Source organism: Phyllopteryx taeniolatus, chromosome 17, assembly GCF_024500385.1.
Source record: "Phyllopteryx taeniolatus isolate TA_2022b chromosome 17, UOR_Ptae_1.2, whole genome shotgun sequence".
Classification (NCBI taxonomy): domain Eukaryota; kingdom Metazoa; phylum Chordata; class Actinopteri; order Syngnathiformes; family Syngnathidae; genus Phyllopteryx; species Phyllopteryx taeniolatus.
Genome location: NC_084518.1, coordinates 854,793 through 882,778, shown reverse-complemented (window position 1 = coordinate 882,778; position 27,986 = coordinate 854,793). Strand labels below are relative to the sequence as shown.

General features: G+C 47.2%; 2 protein-coding genes and 1 non-coding gene across 12 annotated transcripts; 1 reads left to right on the top strand and 2 right to left on the bottom strand.

Moving 5' to 3' along the window:
* Positions 1-11: 11 nt before the first annotated feature.
* On the top strand, positions 12-7,015 carry LOC133466880 (FH2 domain-containing protein 1-like). Of its 3 annotated transcripts, none has more exons than XM_061751021.1 (13): positions 12-169; positions 398-479; positions 790-1,204; positions 1,300-1,361; positions 2,703-2,805; positions 2,874-2,959; positions 3,272-3,372; positions 3,463-3,533; positions 3,622-3,738; positions 4,349-4,422; positions 4,498-4,615; positions 5,463-5,627; positions 6,075-7,015. In XM_061751021.1, exons 2-13 carry the CDS (start codon positions 442-444, stop codon positions 6,771-6,773), a joined length of 2,049 nt encoding a protein of 682 aa, XP_061607005.1. In that variant the 5' UTR covers positions 12-169; positions 398-441; the 3' UTR covers positions 6,774-7,015. The 3 variants fall into 3 exon arrangements, with proteins under 3 accessions (XP_061607005.1, XP_061607007.1, XP_061607006.1); XM_061751023.1 differs by having other exon boundaries at positions 13-169; positions 4,352-4,422; XM_061751022.1 differs by having other exon boundaries at positions 30-169; positions 405-479.
* Positions 7,016-8,055: 1,040 nt separating this feature from the next.
* On the bottom strand, positions 8,056-8,127 carry trnaw-cca (transfer RNA tryptophan (anticodon CCA)). The gene has a single exon. It is a non-coding gene; the product is annotated as a tRNA-Trp (tRNA).
* A 1,559-nt stretch (positions 8,128-9,686) lies between these two features.
* LOC133467329 (glutamate receptor 1-like) lies at positions 9,687-27,309 on the bottom strand. Of its 8 annotated transcripts, none has more exons than XM_061752078.1 (19): positions 27,178-27,309; positions 23,322-23,518; positions 20,861-20,998; positions 19,852-20,091; positions 19,321-19,505; positions 19,185-19,238; positions 18,663-18,821; positions 18,418-18,585; positions 18,192-18,296; positions 18,009-18,119; positions 17,695-17,901; positions 16,301-16,516; positions 16,134-16,230; positions 15,910-16,042; positions 15,625-15,823; positions 15,162-15,409; positions 12,673-12,787; positions 10,382-10,516; positions 9,687-10,021 (listed from the first exon to the last, which is right to left on the bottom strand). In XM_061752078.1, exons 2-19 carry the CDS (start codon positions 23,395-23,397, stop codon positions 9,935-9,937), a joined length of 2,673 nt encoding a protein of 890 aa, XP_061608062.1. In that variant the 5' UTR covers positions 23,398-23,518; positions 27,178-27,309; the 3' UTR covers positions 9,687-9,934. The 8 variants fall into 8 exon arrangements, 5 of the variants coding, with proteins under 5 accessions (XP_061608062.1, XP_061608061.1, XP_061608065.1 ...); XM_061752077.1 differs by lacking the exon at positions 27,178-27,309 and adding an exon at positions 23,655-24,519; XR_009785194.1 differs by lacking the exons at positions 9,687-10,021; positions 27,178-27,309 and adding exons at positions 14,419-14,522; positions 23,655-24,527 and having other exon boundaries at positions 10,497-10,516.
* Between the last annotated feature and the right edge of the window lie 677 nt (positions 27,310-27,986).

Here is a 27,986-nt window from a genome sequence, read left to right as displayed (position 1 = left end):
ACATGGACTTTAACGCGAGATCTGATTGGTGGAGCGTTTCCTATACCCGCGCGTACTTCCGTATTTTGTGTGTGTGGTTTTTAAACTGACTTTTACTTCCTGACTTGACAAAAAGCACACCACGGCGTCGTTTGGACTTACTGGACAGCTCTATTTCTCAAATATTACGGTGAGTAGAGTTTAAAGTTTGGTGACGCTTCGAAAAGGAGAGGTTTTAAAACGATGCTAACCGTATTTGGCGATCAATAAAGATCCTGAAGCGAATCTCTTTGAGGAAAAGCATGGTTAAACATCGTGTTCATTGCAAAAAGGCTTTTGATGTTTTCTCTCTGCCGAGCCTAAACTATTGTGACGTTTTTTGATTGCATGCATTCGGCGCTTTTATGGTCCACCCAAGTTTCTAGAAACAACAGAAAGCGGCTGCCAACGCTCGCTTGACGGATGACAACCACGCCGAACACACCGGCGGACCTTCAAACGTAAGTGGACGTCACCCAGTAATCGGGGCAACGCACCTAAAGTCGGTTTTTGAGTAGCAGTGCAAAATAAATGGACAATCTCAATATTGAGTCCGCTGAGATCTTTTGCAGGGGACAAGTTTTGGCCTGTTTATATTCAGGGAGGTGAAGTTCAAACCATTAATCGCTCATCAAAATAGCTGCCCATTGATGTGATCATTGATTGTTTGTCGATCAATCAATAAATTGTTGCCCCTCGGGTGAAATGTGGAGTTCTCAAAAGCATCTTATGCTGGTGGTATTGACTCGGATGCAACATGTGAATTTGTAGATCTGGATCTACTGCACCTTTGATGGCGGAAAGTGCGACCATGTCGTCGTCGTCGTCGTCGGGCGTTATGGAGGCGGCACCGATCTCCTCTCCGGAACCTCCGCCTCTTCTTCTTCCTCCTCCTCCTCCTCCTCCTCCGCTGCCTCCGCCACCTCCTCTTCTCCCTCGCCTCCTCCCCCAGTCGTCGTCGTCGTCGTTCCAGCGCCGCTCCATGAAAAAGTTCTACTGGGACGCCATCCCCAGCCAGCGCGTGCTGGGCAGAGTCAACGTGTGGACCTTGGAGCTGCCCCCCCGAGAACTGGTGCTGGACACCCGCAGCATGGACGAGCTCTTCAGCCGCGTCGACCGCCGTGCGGCCGGCTGCGGCAGACTGAGGTCCCGCGGCACGTACGACATCCGCCCGCACGAGCCGCAGGTGGGAAGTTGTCCGGCCAGGGAAGTGTTTCGTTCCCTGTGAAAGTTCCTCAAATATGTCACGTGATGCAACCTTTTTGTTGTTGTCGTCTTCAGGTGGGTATTCTGGACTCCAAAAAGAGCATGAACATGGGCATCCTCCTCAGATGTTTTAAGAGGTAAGACTGAAAGCACAGGGTTCCCCCGTTTTCATTTTCAGCAGCATTTCTCTCTGAAATGCTGAAAAAGGTGTTTAGAAAATGGTAAACAATAAAGTTGCGATCTTAAAAAGTTTGTTTTAAAAAAAACTATATACAGAGTATCACCCCCCACCCCCTCAAAAAAACTACTTTTGTATCAAATGAATATATTTCGCCTTGAAAAATAAAATAAAAATGAATTGAATAAATCCAGTTTTCCCCAAAAAGACCTTTATTTTATTGTTTTAAGTATATATTTTTTAATCATTTATTTAGTTGTGTTTTATGGGGGGGGGGGGGGTCATATTTGCTATATTCAAGGGGAAAAGTCAAATTTATTTCTTTATTTTGAAAGCTGAATCTTTTCGAAGCAGTAAACCGAACGCCACAGCCTTCTCCAATGCGGATGTAAATGCCAAATGTGACTTCCCCCGATGGAGACAATCGAACAAGTGAGTTCAGTCAAAACGCTGAAGCGGAGCCATGCAAATGCGCAAGTGGGTGGCACCGGTCCAAAACTTGAACAAAAGGAGAAGTAGTGTCACGTTTGGAAAAAGGAGACTGAAATAGGAGCTGAAAAGTAGACAAATATTAGAAGACAGACGGAAACAGAAAATGAAAAATGCAAAGGCAACTGAATGGGAAATACTCAAGCATGACAAGAATATTACAAAATAAGACTACTAACATGTTTGACCAAAACAGAAATGATTTGACAAATGCATTAGAATATTCTAAAATAGTTTTGGAGGCAAAATACTCAAAGGAAAATGCTGGGGGGGGAAAATGCAACAATATTGGATGGAAAATACTCAAATATTCAACAATAATGGAAATGACTTTGTAGGGATATAGAATCATTTGGGGCAAAAAGGAAAAAAATATTCAACACAAAAACATTTTTGACAAAAGTACACAAATATTACGATTACAAAAAAAAAATAAGAAAATGGAAAAATATTACAAAATGATACAAACAAGTGCACAAATATTAAAAAATAAAGTTTAATCATTTCTAAAATACCATGAAATAGCACCAAATATTGGACAAAAGTCCTCAAATATTAGAAAAATCTAAATAAATACCAACTATTAGATGATGAACACAAATCAATTGTGCATCGCGACGAATGAATCTTGGGCTCAGTTTTCACAATCGATCATTGAATGTCGGAAGGAACAAAATGAAATGCGCGCGTAACGCTTCTACGACCGCGAGCGTCACTCCATCACTCCTGTTTTGAGCACAATGAAAAAGGTCGATGTGCGTCGCGTACCGATCCGTTCCATTGCCTAACGCGTACGCGGCTCCCTCTGCAGGCCGCCGGCAGAAATGGTGGACGACATCGTCCGGGGCGACTGGCGCGCCTTCGGCGGCGGCAAACTGTCGGAGCTCTGCAAGCTGCTGCCCGACCGAAGCGAGGTAACGCGGCGGTAACCCGTAGCGACGGCCGCGTCTGACCTCACGGGCGCTTGTGAAACTGGTCGCAGGTGGAGCGACTGGTGTCGTTCGCCGGTAACCCGTCGCTTTTGCCGGAAGCCGATCGGTTCGTGGTGCAGCTGGTCAAAGTGCCGCAGTGAGTAAACAGAAAAATGCAAAGGGGAACTGCACAAAACGTACCTCGACTTGGGTTCTAGTAAGGAGCCGCCGTCCATTTTCCCATTTTGCTCGATTTCTATGCGTCTTTGTTTAATCATGTGAAAATAAAGTTTTGGATCTTTGGGGGGGATTAAAAAAAAAAAAAACAGTCATACTCTTTGCAGCAAAAGTTAGCGTTCAAGCAGTGCCACCCCGGCTCAAGAGGGGCAGCATGGCAAACTAGTAGTAGCTTCCGTTCAACGGGTAAACCATGCTAACGTCCCTAGCGTGCTTGCCCTAACCGTCTTAGCTACGAGGAACTGCTGAAGGTGATGGTCCTGCGCCAGGAGTTCTCGCCGCTCGTGGACGAGGTCAACAGGTCGCTGACCGTCATGATCAAGGCGGCTAACGGTAAGCGTGCTAACGTGAGGCTAGGGTAGCCACTTCCTTTTGGCTAATGCTAATCCAGGGTGTCTTTTTTTTTTTTTTTTTCCCGCGCAGAGCTGCTGGACTGCGACGACCTTCACGCCGTCATCCGCCTGGTGTTGAAAGCTGGGAATTACATGAACGCTGTCGGTATTTATTTGCTCTTTTGTCGTTTTGTGCACTGTCGTGCCGCTCGACTGTGATTGGACGCCGCCCGAATGATTTCCCGCGCAGGGCGGCGACAGCACCGACAGCACCGACGCCATCGGCTTCAGGATGGCGTCGCTGCTCAAGATGGCCGACACCAAGGCCAACAAGCCCGGCATGAACCTCATGCACTACGTCGCTAAGGTCAACAGCAAAACAAAAAAAAGACAATAAACCCCTAAATCAAAAAATGGAAAAATCTAAAAAAAAAAAAAAACTCTTTATTCTCGTAAGGCTACAAATTTATGTTAAGTTATTATTATCTAAAAAATATGTTTTTCCATTCTCAAAAAAGGTTTTTTTTTTTTTTTTTTACATTTGAAGTTGGACTTTATTGTGTAGTTGCTTGTTAAAAAAAATGAAGTGACCTTTTTGGGGGGGAAATTACTTTTCCCATCAAATGGCACAATTTTCCCTTAGAGAAATGTGACTTTTTTTCTTTGAAAAACTTTATCAACTAAAAATGCTTTATTATTCAGGAAGGAAAAAAATATATATATTTTTTGAGAATTAACAAACTATTTTTGAATTAAAAAATAAAGGCGTACCAATAGAAGTTGGTTTATGAGAATGAAGTGTTTTTTTGTCCCTTTTGGGGAGATGTTTTTTTTGTTTTGTTGTTGTTTTAAGAATCTAGTAAGTAAAAAAAAAAAAAGTTTTAAAAAAACAAGGGGATTAAAGAGTTACACTTTTTTTTCATAAATTGATTTATGTTAAAAATAAAATGTGATTTTCTTTTCCTGTTTTGTGGCAGCAGCAAGCGGAGGACATCGACGCTGACCTGCTGACCTTTCCCGGCCACCTGGAGCACATCGGAACAGCGGCCAGGTGCGTGTTGACAATATTTCGTATTGATGACGAGCTCCGAATTTTTATCTCATTACATCGATGTTGCGGAAGAAGAATCTGCAAAGAGGAAGTGGTGGTCGACTTGGAGCGACAAGTCGAGAAGCTCAACCAGGTCAAACTGGACGCTGGCACGCATTCCGACCTCCACCAGCAGATGGAGCCCTTTCTCAAGGTAATGCAGCACACTTTTTTACACCACGACATACAAAAGGAGTACTAGGACCGCACCGAAAAGGACTACTATCAACTATGCCAATAAAGCAGCCATCTTTTAGGGACATAACGTCCTGTTTTTACAGAGAGGTCTTTTTTTAAATTTATTTATTTATTTATTTTTTTTGGAAAAGTTTTTCAAAATGTATTTTTCACAGAAAGAAGTTGTAACTGTAAGAGGAAAAAAAATCATTTTTGAGATGTAACAAATAAAAAAATAATTAAATATAGGGGGATAAGTCCAGATTCAAGGGAGTGTTCCAATTTCAAAAAATAACGATCAGATTTAATTAAAAAAAAATTCTTGAATGTCTTATTTTTATTTTCAGAAAATTTATTATAATAAGAAAAGGATACATTTTTATTTTTGAAACCAAGAAAAAAAATTTAATCAAATGTGTAATGCTTTTTTCAAGGAAAGGTTGATCAAGGTCTCAGAAGCTCACAACTTCGTCTTTTGAGGAAAAAAAGTTATCTGAATAAAAATGGATTTCAGGGTAAAAAGAGTTAATTGTCTTTTTCTCATTTGTCAAGAAAAAAACGTTTTTGATTTTGAATCAAAAATGTATTTTTGGAGAAAAAGATGTTGAATTTTTTTTAGATAAAAACATTTTTAGAAACAAAACGCGTTGTTATATATTATGTGAATAAAAGCGCATTTCAAGTCAAATCTCTTTCTTGACCTAAGTTCTTATTCATCAAGACAATGAAATTTTTCCATGGCAAAAATGTGTAACATAATGAGAATAGTGCTATTCTTTCAAGAGGAAAATGTTAGCTCTTGTTTTTGTTTTTCTTTGTATCAGGAATGCGAAGCTCAGCTCGGCGACGTCAACTCGCTGCTGCACGAGCTCGAGGTGTCCAGCTGCGCCGTGGCCGAGTTTTTCTGCGAGGACCCCAACAACTTCAAGCTGGAGGAATGCTGCTCCATCTTCCACTCCTTCTGCCGACGCTTTGACACCGCCGTGCAGGTGGCGCTCACAACGGGAAGTGGGAAATGCCATTCGTCCGTTCCGGCCTCTGCCAAAAAGCTGGAGAAATTCCCACGGGCTGATTTCAGGCCTCTCGGCAGAAAAACGTCTGCAACTCGGAATGCGTGAGGCACCAAAAAGAGACAATGTTACATCCCGAATCCGAGAAACATTTGGTTTGATCAAATATGGCACGTTTAAGTACACAGCGTGGAATTCTCTTTGTTTTCTGTTGTAGTTAGTTTTGCGCTAATTGAAATGCAAGTCTATAGTTATATTAAAGGAAAATGATGACGGCAATTTACAACAAATTAGGCCTGATTTAAAAATTCCCGATACAGTGAACTGCAAAATGGCGAGGGACGAGCGGCGTATTTCCACATGTTTATTTCTACTGTGTAGCTGACGTTCATCCCAAACAACTCATCGCTTTCTTCCCGACTGAAGGAGAATCGTGAGCGCGTGGCGGCCGAGCAGCGTCTGAAGCGCAAGGAGAGCGTCCGGCTGAGCGCCAAGCGCGTGCCCGCAGCCCCCGTCCCGGAATCCAGCCTGGAGTCTGCTTTGCGCAGCCTCCTGTCCGCCGGCCCCGAGGGACCCTCCTCCGGCAGATCCCGGAAGAACACCCAGCCGCCGGCCCCGGAGCCTCCCGCCGGGGACGAAGAAACGGCGGCGGAGAGTCCCGAAAAGAAGCAAGCCAAACTCGAGGAGGACCGGGAGGGCCCGTCCACACCGCGCACCCCTCGGCCCAGAACACGAGACGTTTTCTCAGACTATAACGGTGACGGGGGCTCGCCGTGGACCGTCCTGAGCCCGCTGACGTGCTCCCGGCAGCGGCGCCCTCTGCGGGGCGGCGTGTCCGACGCCGAAGAGCCGGACGACGGCGTGTGGGAAAGCGCGTTCCGAGGTCCTCGAGGGCGCTCGGCCTCCGTGGACTCCACACGCCAGTCGCCGCTGCCCGCCACGGCCGCCGCCTTCCGGCTGAGGACTTTGTTCCAGAGGGGCGCCCCCCAGCGCTCGTACTCGTCCGGCTCCGGGACGGACGGCGTCAGGAATGCGGCCGGCTCCTTCCGCTTCATTTCCTTCTTCCGACGCTTTGGAGGCAAAAGGGAGGCGGAGCAGCCCCACCTGAGACGAACAGATAGTTGAACCTTGTCATTTCGTTTGTGATTTATTATTATTATTTTTAAGTTCTTTTCACCATTTAAAAAAAAACAAAAACAAAAACAAAAAACTACAAAAAACAAGGCAACTGGGAACTTGTCTTGGATAATTTGGAATTTTGGGAGTCAGTCAGCACTTAAAAATCCAGACATCTTTAATATTTGATTTAGCTGAGCATCTTTTTTATGTCTTTCTGTGAGTGCAATAAATGATATTTTGCTACCTTTTTACTTGTGTATGCTTTTAGTGAAGTAAGGCCTTAAAACATCCAACTCTCCTTTAAGCAGTAATTAAATAGCATTTACAGCGTATAAAGCACATAAATGAGATGGTATATACAGTGGTTGCGGAACATATTCGGACCCCCTTAAATTTTTCACTTTTTATATTGCAGCTATTTGCTCAAATCATTGAAGTTCAATTTTTCCTCATGAATGTACACACAGCACCCCATATTGACAGAAAAAAACTGGAATTTTTGACATTGTTGACAGCCAGTAGTATTGAGACCCTTTGCTGAGTATTTAGTAGACGCACCCTCTTGAGCTCATACATCCAGGAGTCTTTTTGGGAATGATGCAACAAGTTTTTCCACACCTGGATTTGGGGATCCTCTGCCATTCCTCCTTATAAATCATCTCCAGTTCTGTCAGGTTAGATGGTAAATGTTGGTGGACAGCCATTTTCAGGTCTTTCCAGAGAAGCTCAATTGGGTTTAAGTCAGGGCTCTGGTTGGGCCATTCAAGAACAGTCACGGAGTTGTTCTGAAGCCACTCCTTTGGTATTTTAGCTGTGTGCTTAGGGTCATTGTCTTTTTTTTCGGCCCAGTCCGAGGTCCTGAGCACTCTGGAGAAGGTTTTCGTCCAGGATATCCCTGTACTTGCCCGCATTCATCTTTCGTTCGTCCTGTCCCTGCAGCTGCAAAACACCCCCACAGCATGATGCTGCCACCACCGCGCTTCACTGTTGGGACGACCGTATTGGGCAGGTGATGAGCAGTGTGTGGTTTCCTCGACACATGCTACTTAGAATTAAGGCCAAAAAGTTCCATCTCGGTCTCATCAGACCAGAGACTCTTATTTCTCACCATCTTGAGTCCTTCAGATGTTTTTTTAGCAAACTCCATGCGGACTTTCATGTGTCCCGCACTGAGGAGAGGCTTCCGTCGGGCCACTCTGCCATGAATCCCCGACTGGTGGAGGGCTGCGGTGGTGGTTGATAGCTGCACAATGTTTACGTTTTTAGGAGGACATTTGTCAAAAGGCCATGACCCCGACGTGATTTGAACACGCAACCTTCTGATCTGGAGTCAGACGCGCTACCGTTGCGCCACGAGGTCTCGATGCAATTGAGGGATATTTTATATTTTATAATTTTTAAATACCGGGTCTGTCGTTCTCGTGTCTATTCTGCATACGAGACAATCATCCAAATTGGATGTAATGAGCACGCAAGCTTTTTTTTTCTTTTTTTTTTTGTATCCAGAAGAAGATTCGGCGGTTGTCACGTGGCTACACTCAGCCAATAGAAATGAACATTCAAACAGCCCCGTGTGTCACGTGACTCCAGTCACGCAATAGCGGGAGCTCTCAAACCGCCACAAGATGGCAGCCCTGCCATTATCCCGGAAGTGAATAAACGAACAACTATCGTGCCTAATGTCGCGAATTTAAAGACATTTAATTAAAAAAATGCATACATTTGTTGTATTTTACGTATTTATAGAAATTATGATGTATATAATCGCGCAAACTGTGACCAATAAAGGAGCACACAATTTTTGTAGCTTGCGAGGATTGTGCCGGTTCTGACGACACTCCCCTCAGCCAATAGCTGGAGTTCTCACAAATGGCCACCAAACGGCGCTCGATCATCGCGTAAGTATCCGAATAGAAACAAATAGGAAATTAGCTGCTTGCTTCTATATGAATTATGGTGTATAAAGTGCAAGATGACTCGGAAAGACAGATACACACCGCTTGATAACAATAACTTTTAATATTCTTTTCTGTTTGCGTGCTTGCTTGTGTTGGGAATCCTCCACTGTCTCCTCTAAAGTGTCCAATGGTCACTTGGACATTTTGTATTGCGCTTCAAACTTGGAGTGATTATAAGTTATCTCCTTTATATTGGAAAACACAAACCTGAAAACTTTTGAATCTCATTGTCATCTAAGGATTTATATGTATATTTTATCCGTATGGAACTTTATTTGGCAAGCCCTGTTAACATTTAGCATCTCGATTGGATATGTGTCGCACATACTGTATCTGTAATTCAAATGTTCAAGTTCGAGATATCTTTAATTCACCTCAGTTCAAAATATCTGAAATTAAATTAATACAATTTGAACTGAGCAAAATGAAGTGATACATATCTCACCAAAATCAAATATTACAGTAGATATCTGAAACGCTCGTTAGGTTATTTCATTGCAATTATCTGTAATTCACTAGCAGATATCTGCGGCCGAATCGTGAATATCTGTAACGGCAAGCGCCATACACGTGAATGGCAAAAATGACGTCATCCATATGGGGCGGAATGACCGCTTATATACTTTCCAGATATTTTGGCATAAAATTCCAACTCTTTCAGTTTTAGGAGTTCACTGTACTTTTCAAATAATAGACGTCACGTTATGATGCGAGTGTATGTAAACGTTGACGTTGGCCATTGTTAGCTGAAGACATAAGAATACGGAGGTTTATATGTGCGTGAGCAGAGCGCCAAAGTTCACGCTTGACAATTTCTGACGTTGTCGATATCGCCAATGTGAGTTGTCGACGTCATCGCCCTAAGAGATCGCCTTTGGACCTTTTTCATAAATCAGTAAGCAGGGGGCTGGACTAGAAGTCGTCCTCTTCTCATCGTCAGCATCGTCACACAAGACTCATATTTTGTCATTATTTTAATTTGGGTTCAACAAGCAAGTGAAAGGAGTGATCATGTGCGATTTCAGTGAATTAGCTTGCAAACAACACGGCAGGCTCAAAAGGAAGAAGAAAAGTAGAAGAAGAAAAGTAGAAGAAGAAAAGTAGAAGAAGACGCAGCAGCAACAGCAGCGCGTTGCCGAAGGTCGGGCGTCGCGTTCAGGTGCGCTCGGTTCATCTCGGCTCTCGTGGGGTCGGAGGGCAGGCCCGGCCTCACGCAGGCCAGCCGGCGTTGTCGCCCGCCAGCGCCAGCGTCACGCCGCCCAGGCCGCTGCTCAGCACGGCGGCGTCGATCAGCTCCTGCGACCAAGCGCCCGTCTCACACGCTACTCGAAACAATTTTCGCGTTCTGCCGAAACGCTCTCGCTTGCCTTACCCGAAATGATTCGCTCACATTACATGCTGCGGAAATTGTACACAACATTTCTGTAGCGCGTGACAGAGCGTTTCAGTCGTGTGCGTGCGAGCGCGCGCGCGAGAGAGCGAGAAAGAAGGACTCTTGAATGAAGTCCCTGACGGCCTCTCGCTTGCGTGTCCGCTAATAATGCGTTTGCGTCGTTGCAGTTGTTGCCGCCCCTTCCGTGGACAGCCGTCAAGGAAATTGGAGCAAACAAATCCCAACTTCCTTCATTTGCTCCACTTCCTCCTCCTCCTCCTCACCTTCATCCTGCGCGACTCGAGCCGCGACTTGTAGCAGAAGTCGAGCAGCGCCACCATCATGGCCACGCCCAGGCCGCCAATCAGGATGTAGAAGATTCCCGCCACGTTGCTCAGGCTCAGCGCGCTCGTCTTGTCCTGTCCGAGAACGAAGGGGGCGGGGTCAAGAAAACCACAGCTTCTTTTTTCTTTCTTTACGCATTCAAACGGCACAGGATGAATGCGTTCTATTCCGACTAGTTGTCTGCGTCACCACGGTAACACAGCAGAGGCTGTTGGGAAGTGTAGTGTCGTAATGCAAACGGGGAGGGGGCGTGTCCCAGAGGAGAGGGAAAAAAAAAAATCTCTTATCAAATGTAACTATTTATTTTTAAAAAAAAATCTTTAATATATAAATCATCATTTATTTAAAAAAATCGTCTTAACAAAATATTACACAAGAAATTTTGAAAGTTTCATTAAAAAAAAAAAAAGTTTCGTTAAAACCAAACATGAACGTTTCTTAAAAAGTTACCTTTGAAACTTTCAATAAATTTTGTTAAGGTTAAAAAACTAAAAAAAAAACGCCAAAACTGTTTCTTTTCAAAACTTAAACACTCAATGTTTTATGAAAAGAAAAGATGATTAAAAAGTACAACTTTCTTTGAGGAAAAAAATAATAATTTTTAAACAAAAAATGAGTTTTATAATAGTCTAAACTTGAAAAAGTCCTTTAAAAGTAATGTTTCTTACTAAAAAAAGAAAGTGAAAAGGAAAACCACTTCAAAACTTAAAAAGCTTCTTTTCAAAAAAGTTTATTTCTTTAAAAACTGTAAAAATTTCTTAAAAAGCTTGAAAGTTTCTGAAAATGATTCAAAGTTTCTTTAAAGTTCCTTTAAAAAAAAATTCTTTCAAAAACGTAAAGGTTGCAAGGGGTTTTCGGCGTTCGTGACACATGACATCATTTGCATGCTGCTGTCGAAGTGGGCGGGGCCTGTGGTTCCTAATGCTTTTCTCTCCAAAGTGTCCTGTTGATCGACAGGAAGCCTCATGTACTTTTCAAAATAAAACGTGCCGTTAGCTTAGCTTACATGATACGTGTTCGTTGGACAACAACAAAAACATGCTCGCAACGTTAAGAAGTTTTGGCGGTAACAGGAAATTAACAGGAAGTTCATAGGAAGATAACGGAGCTTACAAGAAGTCAACACGGCGTTAACAAGAAATTGACAGCACGTTCGTGAGAAGTTAACAGCAAGTGAGACGACGTTAACGAGATTTTAAGATGAAGCTAACAGGAAGTTAACGTAAAGTTCAAACAATTTAAAATGAAGTTAACAAGCTGTTCACAAGAAGTTACCAGGAAGTTAACAGTAAGTTAAGACAAAGTTCAGAACAAGTTAACATGACGTTAACAACGTTAAATAGAAATTCAGGAATTTGTGACAGATTGGAGAAAAAAGCATCGTCTTTTGTTGTCTCAAAAACGTGACCTTTGACATCAGAGAGGAGTGGTTAAAAGATGGGCGGGGCCTCAAGGGAATGTCAAAGGTTACATTTCGTTGTGGGCGGGGCTCCGCAGGTTGCCGGACTCATGCCGATTTACGAGGGGTTCATGCTCCGCTCGGAAGAACGGGTGGGGAGATGACAAAAAATGAAAATATGTAAAACAAAAAGTAAAGGACAACAAACTACCCAAAAAAAGGCAAAAACAAAATGGAAAATAAGGATAGATCAACAGAAAAAAATCAAAAATAGTCCCAAAACATTATAATGATGCAACAAAAAAAACTGAAACAAGTAAAAATAAAAAAGGACAATACACAAAAGAAGAAAACAAAAGGGAAAAAGGCAGAAATAGTTAAAAAAAAAAAGCAGAAAAAAAATCATAAACTGGATTGAACATGAAAATGAAACCAAAAACCAAATGAAACCAAAAACTGAAAGACAAAAAAAAAAAACTACCCTGACAAAAGGAAGAAAAAAACACCAGAAAAGGACAGAAAAACTGACATGCAAAAATCCCAAAGACCAAAAGCTTACAAAAATCACAAAAAGGAAAAACAAAAGCAAGATTTGAAAAAATACAACAAAACAAAAATAATCACACACAAAACACAAAAGGACAATAAAAGGTTGCAAGAAAAAATAAAAACAAAACAAAAAAGGGAAAAAGATCATAGAAATAAAAAAAATAGAAAACATGAAACTTCAAAACAACAAGGGAAGATAATGAGAAGGTGGGGGTATGACGTGGGAGCTAAGAGGGGGGGGGGGTCGGGGTCGGGGGTGCGTCCAAGCGACCTCTAACTGACCTTCCTGCCGGCGTCCTTGTGTCCACATTGACCTTTGTCGTACCACCACTTGTTCTTCAACTTGTCTAACACGGCCTGCTCATTGAGCTTGAGCACGGCCAGGTTCACGGGAATTCTGACGGCCAGCACATCACATCACATAACAGCATAGCATCACATAGCGCCACATAGCGCCACATAACGTCAAATAGCGCCACATAACGTCACATAACGTCACATAGCGCCACAGCGCCACATAACGTCACATAGCGCCACAGCGCCACATAACATCACATAGCGCCACATAAGGTCACATAACGTCACATAGCGCCACATAACGTCACATAACGCCACATAACGTCACATAGCGCCACAGCGCCACATAACATCACATAGCGCCACATAAGGTCACATAACGTCACATAGCGCCACATAACGTCACATAACGCCACATAACGTCACATAGCGCCACAACGCCACATAGCGTCACATAGCGTCACATAGCGCCACATAGCGCCACATAGTGTCACATAACGTCACATAGCGCCACATAAAGCCACATAACATCACATAACGTCACATAGCGTCACATAGCGTCCAGCAGAGGCATGTTATCCTATGTTAGCCGCACTACTACACTCGTGGACACTCGCGTGTATCATCATACAGCATCTACAACATCGACACCGACTGACATTTATATAAAAATACATGACTTTCATTTCCGTAAAAGCCACTTTAAAATCATATATGTATACGCCGGATGTGATGGGAAAAAAAATGTAAACATGATCTCATCACACACAGGAAGTGCTTCAAAAGAGGACAGGGTTTGCATTTACTAGTGTCCTCAAACACACACACAAAACACACTAAACGTACATGTTCACAAAAATATATACACACACACGCATGGAACATACATGCACATACAAAACACACAAACATTATATACATCGACATACAACATCCACACAAAATCAAAACACCTGCACACTAAAGATACACAAAAACACGTACAAACACACAAAGCACAAAAGACTTACACGGACATGAAAAAAATATGCACATGCAATACAAACTCAGAAAAACATACACAACAAACAGAACATAAAAACAAAAAAGATACACACACACGCATTAAACACACACACACAAAAACCACACACATAAAAGACACACACACATGCACGGACAAATTCATGCACAAACCAAACAGATAAAAAGACAATTATACAGGCACACACAAAGACATACACACAAACACATTTACGCAAAAATATACACACACAAATATATACTTTAAAATATACACACACAAACGGAACATACAGCCAAAATATACACAAAGACATACAAACATATTCACACAAAAACAAATAAAAACAAACAAACACTTACAAAACACACACACACACACAAAACCTTAACACTCTAAATAGCAATTAAGTCTGTGCGCGTGTGTGTGTGTGTGTGTGCAGAGACATGTTGCTAAGCAACTGCAGCCCGAATTGTCCTCGCCGTTGTTGTAGTAAAAGTGCTGAGTCGTGCGTCGGTGTGGACAAAAGCGCAAATGAGGGAAAGCGAACAATCGCATGCTGGCCGAAGAAGTGGAAGACGGCGCACGAGAACAAAAGCAAAGCTTCTCTTTAAGGCAACGCTTGCTAGGCGACACGCCACGGTTGTGTCACGCGTTGCTAGGACGTATCGGATGTTGTCAGCGTGTTGCTAAGCTAGCATGTTGCTAAGCTATGTGGCGTCACTGACCCGAGCGTTAAAAGGCGTCCGCGGTCGGCAGCCGCGATCGGCCCACGCGCAGATGAGCGGACGGACACGCTGGCGTGGGGGCGGAGTCACGGACGTCAGACAGACTGACAGACAGAAGAGAGAGACGGACATGAGACAAAGACACACATGCACACACACGTGTGACAACACATAAGGCCGTGTACTGTAATCCCACAACTAACACATATTAACACGTACCAATGTGTAATAACATGTAACGACATAACAATACTAGATAAATGCCAGAAGACATTGTTATAACACGTCATACGAGTGGTAACACATCATGGTAAGATGTCCCATTGTAGTAACATGTACATAAGTCATAATACATATAATATCGCATAAAAAAGTGAACACACTCATGTAAAGTAACAATTAAAATAGTAAGTAAAAACGCGCTATACTAAAACGCAACAAATGTCATAAAACATCACAATGAAACTTAACATTTAAAAAAAACAAAAGAAATGTAATAACACATTCTTGTCAAATGTAAACACACGATAACATTCGATGATTGTCGTCATATCAGGTCGTAGTAATTCCACATCGTAACGCGTCCTCTAACTTGCTAACCCTAACATGCTAACTTCCTGTCAACAAGCCCTCCCTTGGGGTGAACAATGCTAATGATGCTAACAGGGCAGACTAGGCCAGCGTGGCTAAGGTCGCTCACGAGGTTAACGACGCTAGCGGGGCTAACGATGCAACGCGAGTACCTGAGCGACGAGCCTTTGGGCGTGGCCACGCCGTAGCCTTTGGAGTCCAGGTTGCCGCCCACCTTGATGGTGTCGCAGGGCGCGCGCTGCTCGATGTACTCGTTCATGGACGACTCCAGCAGGTAGGCGTACTTGCCCTTGGACTTGCGCACGCGGCTCACGCCTTCGTCCGTGTTCTTGACGAAGACGGACGGGTCGGCGCCGCGCATGTACGACCACATCTTCTCGAACACGCCGATCTTGGACCTCTGACGGGGCGCGACAACAAGAAGACGAACGTTTGGCAAAAGTCTGCAAAATTCTTCGCGTGTTTTGTAGCTTCTTCAAACATACAAAATACACACCCGTAAACACAACACAAACATAGACACACAACTCACATCCGCTCATACGCACGCAAAACACATGCACGCACACGCAGCAGACGAAGAGGAAGAGGAAGAGCGTGGCGGCCCTCGCTCACCCTGAAGAAGTCTTTGGTGGAGCCGCCGTCCAGCGTCCCGTAGGTGATCTCGCTCTGCTTGGCCAGGTCCTCGGCGCTCTCGATGGGCGACACCATGCGCTCCACCGTCAGGAACGCCGCCAGGTTGGCCGTGTACGACGAGATGATGATCAGCGTGAAGAACCACCACACGCCGCCCACGATGCGGCCCGACAGGGACCTGAGAAGGGGGGGGGGGAAGCGTCCACACGTGAGCCGTCGTAACGAGACGCGCCATAAGCCGTGTGACGAGGCGCGGTGTCAGACCTGGGTGAGATGTCGCATCCTTGCTGCATGAAGGCTCCCAAGGAGAACCACAGAGAGTTGAAGATGCCGAAGTCGTTGGTGTGCTCCGGACTCTCTTTTTCTTTGTCTTTGTGGAGCGCAGGAAGTGGAAGTCCTGGCAGGAAGACATCACGTCACATGACGCTCAAGCAGAAGACACGACGGCCGAGTGGACGAAGATGATCGCGATGACGACGATGTCATACCGGCAACGTGTTTGGAAGAGGTGGGCGGCGCTTCGTCTTCCTCCACCTCTTCTTCCTCCTCACTCTTCTTCCACTCGTAGGGACTGAAGCGACTCACCTGACACGTCGGGAACCGATCACATCAAAGCTCCCTTTGCTACGCGTGCGCGGCGGGGGCGGGGCCTCACCAGGAAGAGCACGACGCTCACGCCGATGTAGGCGAAGACGATGCACATCCAGATCTCGTAGGCCAGCGGGTCCAGGAAGGAGAAGACGCCCGGTTTGGACTTGGTGGGCTTCTTGACCATGATGGAGATGCCGAGCGACATGAAGGGTTTGGTGAAGTCGATCACCTGCTCGCGCACCAGCGTGATGGTCAACGGCGCCACCGCCACGTCCGCCTTCTGCGCCAACACGCCGACAGTGCTTAGCACGCCGAGCTAACAGGAGCTAACGCGTTCAGTACATGAAGCTAACGGACGCTATCATGTTTAGCACCGGAAGCTAACGGACGCTATAGCGTTTAGCACGTGAAGCTAATGGAAGTTATCACATTTAGCACGTAAACCTAACGGACGCTATCGCGTTTAGCACTGTGAAGCTAACGGAAGCGGCCGTGTTTAGCACATGAAGGGAACGGACGCTATCGCATTCATCGCATGACGCTAACAGATGTTATCGTGTTTAGCACACTACGCTAACGGAGGCTACCGCGCTTAGCAACCTAGGCTGCAAGTTGGCCGCTATACACTCAAGATCTCAAATCATCTTTGCCCATTGGGATGAATGCAAATGCCATTAATCAGTTGGAGCCTCACCCCAAAAAATCGACAACAAAACATGAAAAAATAGCACTCCGTAATATTTACTGGAGGTGCAACAGTTCATTGATTAATCAACAGCTATTTTGATAACCAATTAAACGTTTAACGACCCTCTTGAACTTAAAATGATTTCAGCCTCTCAACAGTAAATCTTATCTTTGTGTTGAATCCAAAACAAACATCGGCTTTTACTTTGGAAAAATTAATTTTCTCTGAAACACAAATTTATCTCTCGATTTTGAAATAATGTCATGTTTTTGTATGAAGGGATGGAAAGTCAAAGGTTTTCCAAAAATCTGATTCATTGAATAATCCCAAAAATGGACAGATTAATGCATTGTTAAAATGTTCACGAGTTCCATCGGTAATAATTACTTTATAAAACATATCGTAACAACAATATTAAGTAAAATGTAAACAATGAAACAGTCTGTGCAGCATGATGGGTTCGTTGCGACTCCTTCTGGTGTGTGCGACTTGGCCACCGGGGGCAGTATAATGCAGTTATGAAGCGATGAACCAGGAAGACTTTCGCCACGAGACTTATTTTTATTAATATTTCACGACCTGCCCAAATGCAGCGCGCTGTGAAGGACTTGCGTTGGGTTCACCACTTATTCTTTTTTACGGAAGGTCAAGCTGCCGACATCGATGGCGTCATTAATGACCTCGTGATTATCGATAGCAGCAGACGGCGCACCAGTTTCAATCAAATCTGTTGTCGCGATCACCCGCGTTTGCCATGCACACTCTCTCACCCCGTAGACGAGCTCTCCCACCATGCCGTTCCACATCTTGCTGCTGGGGTCTCGGCCGCCGTACTTGCCGTCGCCCACCAGCTCCAGTCGGTAGGCGAAGCCCACGTGCTTGGCGATCTCGGCGGCCAGCTCGGCGCAGTAACCTTCGTATTTGTCGTTTCCCGCCAGCTGCTCGTGGTTCTTCTTCAGCATCATGTAGGGCGCTTCCTGGAAGGGAGGACGAGCCACGCCCCCTTTTTACTCTCACATGACCCTCCTCTCTGCTGAGGCTGAGACTGGACTGCTCGGGGGAGGTTTTCACTTGCGGGTCTCACCAAGATGGTAGTGACGATGTAGGTGCGGTTCTGCAGCCCGTAGAACTCCTCCGGGGTGGGCTTGTACCGGGCCGTGTTGACGTAGCCCCTCCGCTCGCTCCACATGCCCACCTGGATACCACGCAGACACACGCGTATGCGCACACAATCCAACGCGGTCACAAAACGCAGACACGCACACACCTTCCGGGGTCCGGTGCGGCTCAGTTCCACGACTGTGAGGGTAAAGTTGGTCCGCTGTCCTCGCTCATCAAACTGAACGCGGCCCGTCAGACCCTCCAGACGGACCTACGCGTGCACATACACAAACAACAACCGGTGTGTGTAAGCGCTTATGCGTGCGCGTCTTTGCTCACGTGTGTGATTTTGTGTGAGCACGCGTTCGTGCGTGTGGTTTTGCACGTGCGACCTGCTGCAGCGCCCTCTGGATGTCGATGCCCTGCCCCCAGGGCGCGGGGGGGTTCCCGAGACACTCGCCGGCGTTCCCGCGGCGAGAGACGTCGATGCGCTGGCGTCGGAGGTTCTGAAAAGCCGCCGCCACCGCGCTCACGCCGTCATAGGTCAGCGCGCCTGCGTACTGACCAATCAGAGCAGAAGACCAGCGTCAGGGCCGTGGCGCGCAAAATGGGAAGCGCCGTATGCGCCGGCTCGTACCCGCAGACCGCGCCGCGCCGCTTTGCCGTCTTTGGAGTCAAAGTTCATCCAGTCCCGCTGGACCGTCAGCACGGACGCGTGGGACCAGTCGACCAGCTGGAAACCCGTCACGTTCGGGGACAGCGCGTGGAACTCCGTCAGGTTCAGCTCCACAAAGCCCTCACACGCGCACACAAGATATAAAATGAAATAAGAACCTCGTCGTGTTAAATCTTCAAGTACAAAAATCTAAACGTACGGAATCTAGAAGTACGGAAATTAAAAGTATATCATCTAGAAGTATAGAATCTACAAGTGGACCTGTCTCCATGTACAGCATATAGAAATAGAGAATCCGGAACTATAGTAAGAATCTACAAACCGAATCTAGCAGTACAGAATCTAGAATTATAGAATGTAGAAGTATAGATTCTACAAGTACCATTTGGAATCTAAAAAGCATAAGGAAATATAGAATCTTCACCTCTATAATATAGAAGTACAGAATGTAGAGGTTCCGGGTATGTGTAGAAATGGAGTTACCATATTGAGGAGGATGTACTGATAGTTCTTCAGGTTTCTTTTCTGCGCTGAAATCTGCCAGAAAACAAGACAGCGGACGCTGAGTCTGAAGGCGCCGGTGGACCGGCAGGAAGAGGACGCGGCGACGAGGACGCACCAGGGCCAGGATGGCGTTGAGGCGGTCCGACTCGCAGTCCAGAACCACCTGGAATTCCTTCTTGAAGTCCAGGTCGGCCAGCAGCTGGATGAAGCCGGGCTCGTTCAGCGAGTCCAAGTTGACGGACATCACCTGCCAGCCTCGCGAGGCCGCCCGCTCCAGAACCTTCTTCAGGACCGACACGCCTGAACGCATCGCAAGCACACGCTCGGCTCATCGGCACGCCACTGTCAGGTGACCGTCTGGCGTCACGTGACCACCGGGTGGTCACCACGCGACGTGTGACATCATGTGACAATCGTGTTCCCACCAGTCATGCGACAAAAAGTTGTGGGGGTGTTTAGCAGAATTGTCTCGGTCAACACATTCGCATGTGCGTGTCTAACCGCGTGTTAGCATTAGCATTAGTGGACCGCGAACAGAACCAAAACGTGGCCGGGGGCCCATCGGTGCCCACCGAAACGTCATCAAACATTCAACTCAAATGAAGAACACGCGAAAGTTCTCCAAAGACGAGCGTCAGGATGTCACCTTCGTGCACGCTGTACATGTAGACGAAGCGCTGCCAGCCGAAGTGGTCCAGCAGCGACACGAGCGCCTCCCGCAGGCCGGGCCGTAACTGCAGCACGAAGGGGCTGTCGGCCAGCCCGGGAAATGACGGCGTGACGAAGCTGACGTGAAGCGAGCCGCAGAAGGAAGACACCGTGTTGACGGTCCGCTGGTCGTACACGCCCATCACCGCGTGGACGCCCTTGGCGAACTGCGAGCAGACTGACACCGCGCGCACACACGGTTCACATGGTATCAGCGTCACCAGCACATAGAAGTTCCTCAAAAGTTTCGCTTCACTTACTGGTAGACAAAAAGAAATATGGCCGGCAGCACTCACAACACGCCGAGGCTAGCATGCTAACAAAAGGCGGATGCCCCGCGGCCGAGGCTCTCGTGCTAATGAGCTCACTTTCGCTTAGCGTTAAAGCTGAGTGACAGAACGCGACGCAGCAGATGGAGGGGGAGGGGCCGCGAGAGCGGCCGCGCTCGAGGAAACGGTGGAAGCGGACAACAGGAAGTGAAGACAGAACAGGAAGTAGAAAAGGGAAATGGAAACAGTGCAGAAAATAGAAACAAACGAGAAGTAGAAGCAGAACAGGATGTAGAAATAGAAATCCGGACGTAGAAACAAAACAGGAAGTCAAAGTGGGAGAGAGATTAGAAAGTGGATAAAGAGAACAGGAAGTGACGGGAGAGCATGCGTGGTTCTTTGTATGTATTTATTTATTGAGTTTTTTGTGGCGGTTCCGTCTTTTGTGGTCGGCTCGACCGAAGGAGGTCAGCACATTGTTGACTGCAGCGACAACTTGACACCCTCGGGCCCTCGCCGCCGCTCCTTTTAGTGCGCCGCCACAAGCTTTTGATGGACTCCTCCATTTAGGACACCGCCCCTCCCCCCCACACCATGTTGCACAAGGTGCTGCAAATGATGATTCGGAGAACGACGAACACAAAGCTGTGGACGACGACGACGACGAAGCGTACTCACAAGCGTACGTCATGGCGAAGCTGCTGCCGGCGTCCACGGCGTCCATCTGAGGCAGCAGTTTGGGAACGTCGCCGGCGCGGCGCGTCACGGCGAAGCGGAACACTTCCTGCTCGTGCGACCCGGCCGGGAAAAGTCCTCCTGCGGGGGGCGCCGCGCAGACCGATTGAGACTGACTCGGCTGTCGATCAGCCACGCACGCACACGCGAACACGCGCAGGGCCATCGGGGAAATAATTAAAAATGCACAACCTCTTGAAATGTTCACAAACTACAACAATTGTTTTTTTTTAATTCACACACAATACTGACAGGCTCTGACACAAAGTACTGAAAGTGTTTGCATTCACGACCGAAACACACACACACAAGACTCCAAGGACTTGAACACCTTCTACTGCAGATTTGAAAAGGACACTTTCACACCCCACACCCACCCGGCCGCACCACCGACCACCATCACATCTCTGACTTCTGCGTTAACCATCCACGAACGGGATGTGAGACGCATCCTCACACAACAAAAGATGAACAAAGCGACAGGCCCGGACCTTGTGTCCCCATCCTGCCTCAAAGTCTGCGCGGACCAGCTCGCTCCGGTCTTCACACAGATCTTCAATAGATCTCTGGAACTGTGCGAAGTAGCATCCTGTTTCAAACGCACCACCATCATCCCAGTCCCCGAGAAAACTACAATCTCGGGTCTGAATGGCTACAGGCCTGTCGCCTGAAGTCCTTTGAACGCCTCGCGCTGGACCACCTCAAGAGAGTCACAGGTCTCCTGCTCGACCCCCTGCAGTTTGCCTACCGAGCAAACAGGTCCGCGGATGATGCAGTCAACATGGGACTGTACTTCATCCTAGAACACCTCAACGGCGCCGGGACCTACGCGAGGATCCTGTTCGTGGACTTCAACTCTGCGTTCAACAGATGACACCACTGTCATCGGCCTCATCAAAGACGGTGACGAGTCTGCGTATCGACAGGAAGCGGAGCGGCCGACACAAACTGGAGCTGAACACGCTCGAGACTGTAGAGATGATCGTGGACTTCAGGAGGCATCCTTCGCCACAGCTGCCCCTCATGATGTCGAGACCTTCGAGTTCCTGGGAATTAAAGTCTCTCAGGACCTGAAGTGGGAGTTCAACATCAACTCCGTCCTCAAAAAGGCCCAGCAGAGGATGTACTTCCTGCGGCTTCTGAGGAAGCACGACCTGCCACGGGAGCCGTTGAGGCGGTTCTACACAGCGGTCATCGAATCAGTCCTATGCTCTGCCATCACAGTCTGTTTTGGTGCTGCTACAAAAAAGGACAAACTCCGACTGCAACGGACAATCGAAACTGCTGAAAAGATTGTCGGTACCCCCCTACCCGCCCTTGAGGACTTGCACGCTGCCAGAACTAAGACAAGAGCGTGCAAAATCCTCTCGGACCCTCCGCATCCCGGTCACCGGCTCTTCCGGCTCCTTCCCTCAGGTAGGCGCTACCGAACAATGTAAACTAAAACTAGTAGACATTCCAACAGCCTCTTGCCATTAACTTCTTAAACAGTTAACCTACAAGTCCATTGCAACATGCTGCCAATTTTTTTGTCTTGAGTTCGTTGTCACATTTCTGCGGGGCCAATCATACATTACTCGTGTAGCAGTCTCGCCACGCTGCACTATTTGCGTATCTGTTGTTGACCAATACCGGCCACTCATGTGCCTGAGTAGCATCGGTACCATTTGCACAATCGACAGAGTATAATCTGCAACATTTGCACAATCGACATTGTCCCAGAATATCGCACTACTGGTCACTTTAAACTGCATACATTTCTTGAAGTCTCTGCGCCATTTGCACGATGGTCACTGCACCGGACTATTGCTCTATTGGTCATTCAAACCGCTCTCATTGCTAGACAACTTTTTTGCACAATTGTCCCAAAAAAATAAATAAATAAAAAATTGTACCGGCATTACCAGATAACTATTAACCCCTTATTGCTCAGTGACATACACACATACACACACAAATGCGCACACACACACAAATCCACTCACAGGCATACACACCACACACAAAAGCACAAACACCTACATACATGAACATGCGCACACATACAGACACGTTTACACAAATGCACAAACACAAAAATCCACACATATTCATATACATGTGTGCAAACATGCGAAAACACACAAATCCACGTGTACGTATACACTCACAGACATGCACACACAAAATGCAAAAACACGCACACGCAAACTTGAGTTGAAATGAACGTGTAATGACTTTCTGTGCACGTGGATGAACTTCAAACACACTTTGGAATGTTGGACACACACGCACACGTGCGTGTGATACATCCATAAATATGGTGGACACGATGCAATGAGGCATGTGGAACGCATATGTCTCTGATGCGCGTAGCGATTAGTATGATGATGGATATGATGAGGCGCGTGCGAGGTGAGCTCACCTATGTTGACGCTGGCGGGGAAAGCGGCGGCGGCGGCGAGCGCGAAGCCGAGCATCAGAGGATGCGGAGTCCTCATGGTTCTCGTCCGCAGCCTCGAGAGCTCTGCGGCCGTCTCACACTCGCACGGCGTGCGCCTGAGAGTGCAGGCGTGGGATTTCCCGAGAATCAAGCCCCGCCCCTTAGGTCCTCCTCTGGTCCTATCAATTAGCAGTGTCAGCAACACACAAGAACACGCACACACACGCACACACACGCTGCAATCATATGAGTAATCAAAACAAGTCGGCTACTTTGTAGCCACTTTGTAATTATTACTCTTGTCTAAATGCTAACATTCGTCACTTCCTGCGTCTTCGCGCCCATGTCTCAACTTCCTGTCCTCACGTCTTCACTTCCTGTATCATTTCCTGTCTTCATCCTGACTCCACTTTGTCTTCTTCGCTCCTTGTGCGTAGATTTCATCTTCACTTCCTGTCCTCGAGTCTTCACTTCCTGCGTCTTCGCGCCCATGTCTCAACTTCCTGTCCTCACGTCTTCACTTCCTGTATCATTTCCTGTCTTCATCCTGACTCCACTTTGTCTTCTTCGCTCCTTGTGCGTAGATTTCACCTTCACTTCCTGTCCTCGAGTCTTCACTTCCCGCGTCTTCGCGCCCATGTCTCAACTTCCTGTCCTCAAGTCTTCCTGAGGGGGAGTCCTGTGTCGGGGGCGGAGCCAGCGGCCCACGGAGGCAGAAGGAACATCGGAGGATGGCGACATCCAATTAGCCGGTCCACTTCCTGTCTGCGTTTCCACATGTTGGCCTGTTCAGCGCGGCGTGAACAAGCGCACGCACACGTGTCAAATGGCGGCGGCACAATATGTCGTTATTTATTCATCCTCATAAAGTGTGCAACCGTGACGAGGAAGTTGACCTGAAGTTTTCAGTCAATTATGTTGACTCGACAGGAAATGGCGAAGGCGCGCGGCCGACGTGCTGTTTTATTCATGTGGGAGGCCATTAACGATGGCAGACGGCGTTCAGCTCGCTCAGCGAGTCCGCTTCCCACTGGTGGCAAGTTACAAAGTACAAACACTTGGTTGCTAAAGTAAGTCCATTTCTCAGGTATCTGTACTTTCATTTCACTTGCTACGTTGGAAAACGTATCTGTACTTTGGAGCTTCAGGTGACTGCCTTCACTTCCTGTGTCCTCACTTCCTGCCCCCCCCCCATCACCTGGTGAACTTCCTGGAAGTGGCTGAAGTGAAATGATTGACAGGTGAGTCACGGGATGTTGTTAGCAAGCAGCGGCCAATGAGATCGCCATCAAAAAGCGTGTTTGAGGCCATTATGTGTTTTGTTGCCATGACAACGTAAACGCATGAAATAATAGAGTAGGCAGCCATTAATGTAAATACAACACATGCATTAAACATCCCATAATAGCATCAATTATTTGTCGGCCTTGTCAATCTTTCATGGGCCTTTCACACCTGATTATGACATCATCAATTCTTCTTTTGTGTGCACGTCAACAAACGCGCGTTTCTAAAAATAGACACACACAATCTTAACCATAGTTAAGATTACACACACACTAACAGACAAGCGCAGTTTCTCACTCACACACACACACAGACTCTCACACACACATATGCACAAACACACGCACATGCTCACACGCTCGCTCTCTCACGCTCAAACCCCCCACCCACCCACACACACACACACACGCACAGACACACACACACACACACACACACACGCATATTAGTCATGTCCGATAGCTGAAGCCGTTGTTGGCATTCGGAGACGCTGGCGCATGTCGACGTCTTACGCTACAGATGAGTCACATGACATGTTCACAACGTCTGTGTGTGCGTTAACAGCGGTCATTACCCACAATGCAACAGTGCAGTGTCAAGCGCTCGTTAACGACGCCTTGATGGGCCGTTTAATGTTCTTGTGAGCCTCGAGTAAGACGAAGATCAAGAGGAAGCGAATGAGGATGCGGACGAGGAAGATGATGATATGTTCTTGTGTCAGGGGTGCAGCTGGGGGCCTCACAGGGGGAAAGGGTGGGGGGGGGGGGAATTGGGGCAACACAGCTGGGGGACACTTATGCACGCCCCTGGGCAAGACATTCCAGAACATTCCCCACCTCATCTTCATCCTAATCATCATCGTACTGTCTGACATTAGCATCGTAGGTGCGCCTCGTGAGCAAACATGGCGTCCCACAGCAGTGAACACACAATCGACTCTGTGTGACATGACACACGCACACATGCGCACACACTACACACACACACACACACAGACACGAACGAACACGCACAAACAATGGCCACTCATTGTATGCAAATTGACCGCACATCACATCTTAGTGCTTTCCTGTGATGTTTTCCCTCCTCAGCATCTTTTGGAGCGCCATTCAAATATCGAGATGACATCATCGGGTCAGCCAGCGTGTGTGCGCACCGTTGCTAAATGGGAGCAGCTTTGCGCTGAGGTGTGTGTATGTTTGTGCTGACTTCAGCGTGTGCGTTCAGCACAAACAAATTGTTTAATTCCTGCGTGGGCGACGTCTTTTCCTGACACGCGCACCCTTTGTGGGCCCGCGCACGCCCTCGTACTCGCGCGCACCCTCACCCCATCACCCGTCACGGCAGTGACGGGAAGTGCTGCGGCGGGCGACGGGAAGCGGCTGACAAATGTCCACGAAACACACGAATACACACTACAATTATACTTAGCATAATGATCATAATAATGCGCCCGCTTCTCCCCCTCGTCCACTGACAGATCATCCTCCTCGTCACCCTCATCATCATCATCATCTCCGAAGTGCTACCAAATAACTCTGGCGTACCCCAAGGAACTGTTCTGGTACCATTCCTCTTCACAACGAGATGATGCCAAGCCAAGTGCGGCATTCTAAAAAGGACGCCATTCCAAATGGGGACGATGCCCACCGGCGAGGAAGGACGTGACATAGTGAGTCACCAACTCATCTCAAAGAAGCCCCCCCCCCCAAACGAAAGCTCCCCCCTAGCAGCACCCTTAACCTACTACACGAAGATACCCTATGATTACCTGAACTCACGCTCAGAAAACCATCACGCCACCAATCAAATGAAACCACTGTCATTTTCTCAGAGGGGAAACATGAAACATGAGTTTGGTTTGGGGTCAATAAACCCAAAAGGGGTCTCTACAAAGTTGAACAAACCAATGTGAACCCACAGAGAGGAATAGGTCATTTTGACCTCCATTGAGTAAATGTACAAAAGCATCTAGCGGTTCCTTCTAAGGGAATTACTCCTCTAATGGGTTAGTGTCATCATGATTCCAAGAATGGGGGGGGGGGGGGGGAGTTGATAGTCTTCTTATTCGTTAAAAACAAAAAGATCCCTTTAATACAGAATCATTTCAAGAAATGTGTGTGTCCACACAATGATGCTGAAACGCTGCAGTAGATATGCCAGGCCAGAGGTGGCGCTGTAAGGCCGCCACAGGAAATCACCCAAAACCGAATAAGAAGCCCGTGCGATGTAAACGTGCAACACCGGCGGGGGGATGCGAAGAGCGCAAGGACCAGCTCGAACTTACGGCCCACATCAGCGCTAAGGTCAAGAACAACCGACACGTCCGGTCGCGCCACAACTGGCACAACCGCGTCATGCGTATGTGTTGCACACGCGGAAGCGGAGGAAACGTCAAAACCATTCAAAAAAACATCTTCATCCTCCTCATCCTCATCATTATCACCATCCTCTTCATCCTCCTCCTCCTCATCATCTTTTCCCCCGTTTCCCCCCCCTGGGGCCACTGGGGTTATCACGGTCTCGCTTCTTGTTTACGGGAGTTCCTTACGTTCAACATCTTCATCATCATCAACTTCATCCTCCTCTTCATCATCCTCATCCTCATCATTATCCAGGCTTCCTTTTCCCGTTTTTCGCTCCCGGGGGCCAGCCACTCTTGTTATGACGGTTTCACGCACTTCCTGTTTGAGGAAGATTCTCGTCTTCATCGTCTATCATCGTCATCTCCTTCATCGTTTTCATCATCCTCTTCATCCTGCCTGCAGCTGTGCAGCTGCGCATTCGTCGACCTCTGACCCGCAGTGGTCGATCCTGGCCACGCGCAAACATCAGTGTGTGTGTGCACGCGCGCGCGCGCGTGTACGTGTGTCTGCGTGTGCGCGCGTGTGACATACGACGGTCCCGGCGGGCCGTGGAGGTGACACGACAACAGCAGCTGTGCCAGTCGATGCACCCATGAGATTTTTTGTGGGATTCCCGTGAGATCGAGCGAGAGAAAGAAGGCGAGCGAGCTTCTAAATATGTCAACACAACTTTGTCAACAACCTCCTCCAACCACTAATAAGCGAATAACCGCTCATTATTGATGATTGCGCATCCATTGTCGACACTTGTTGGGGATTGTTGTTGTACTTTAAATGAATAAGCCAGTTGTAGTCGAACATAAGGTCATGTGACTGACTCGGTGAGCTCCAACGTCATCGTTATTATTGTTATTAGTTCTGCCAGCATCCCATGTGATGAATGGTGCGCTGGCGCCCTCTGCGGTTGTTTTTATGTCACTGCAACAGTCGCGTTTCAGCTCGAAGGTCAACGACGACGACGGTGACGTCACAGGGTTCGTTACAACAGTGAAGT

Bases quoted from the DNA above. Each gene is read 5' to 3' on its own strand.
- LOC133467329 (XM_061752077.1), bottom strand. The intron at 18,822-19,184 runs GTAACTCCATTT...TGCGCGTGTGAG, and splicing joins AGTACATCCTCCTCAATATG to GGCTTTGTGGAGCTGAACCT. The intron at 10,022-10,381 runs GTGAGGAGGAGG...GCTTGGTCGCAG, and splicing joins TCGAGTCGCGCAGGATGAAG to GAGCTGATCGACGCCGCCGT.
- LOC133466880 (XM_061751021.1), top strand. From the start codon at position 442: ATGACAACCACGCCGAACACACCGGCGGACCTTCAAAC. The intron at 3,739-4,348 runs GTCAACAGCAAA...GTTTTGTGGCAG, and splicing joins TCATGCACTACGTCGCTAAG to CAGCAAGCGGAGGACATCGA. The intron at 4,423-4,497 runs GTGCGTGTTGAC...TTGCGGAAGAAG, and splicing joins CACATCGGAACAGCGGCCAG to AATCTGCAAAGAGGAAGTGG.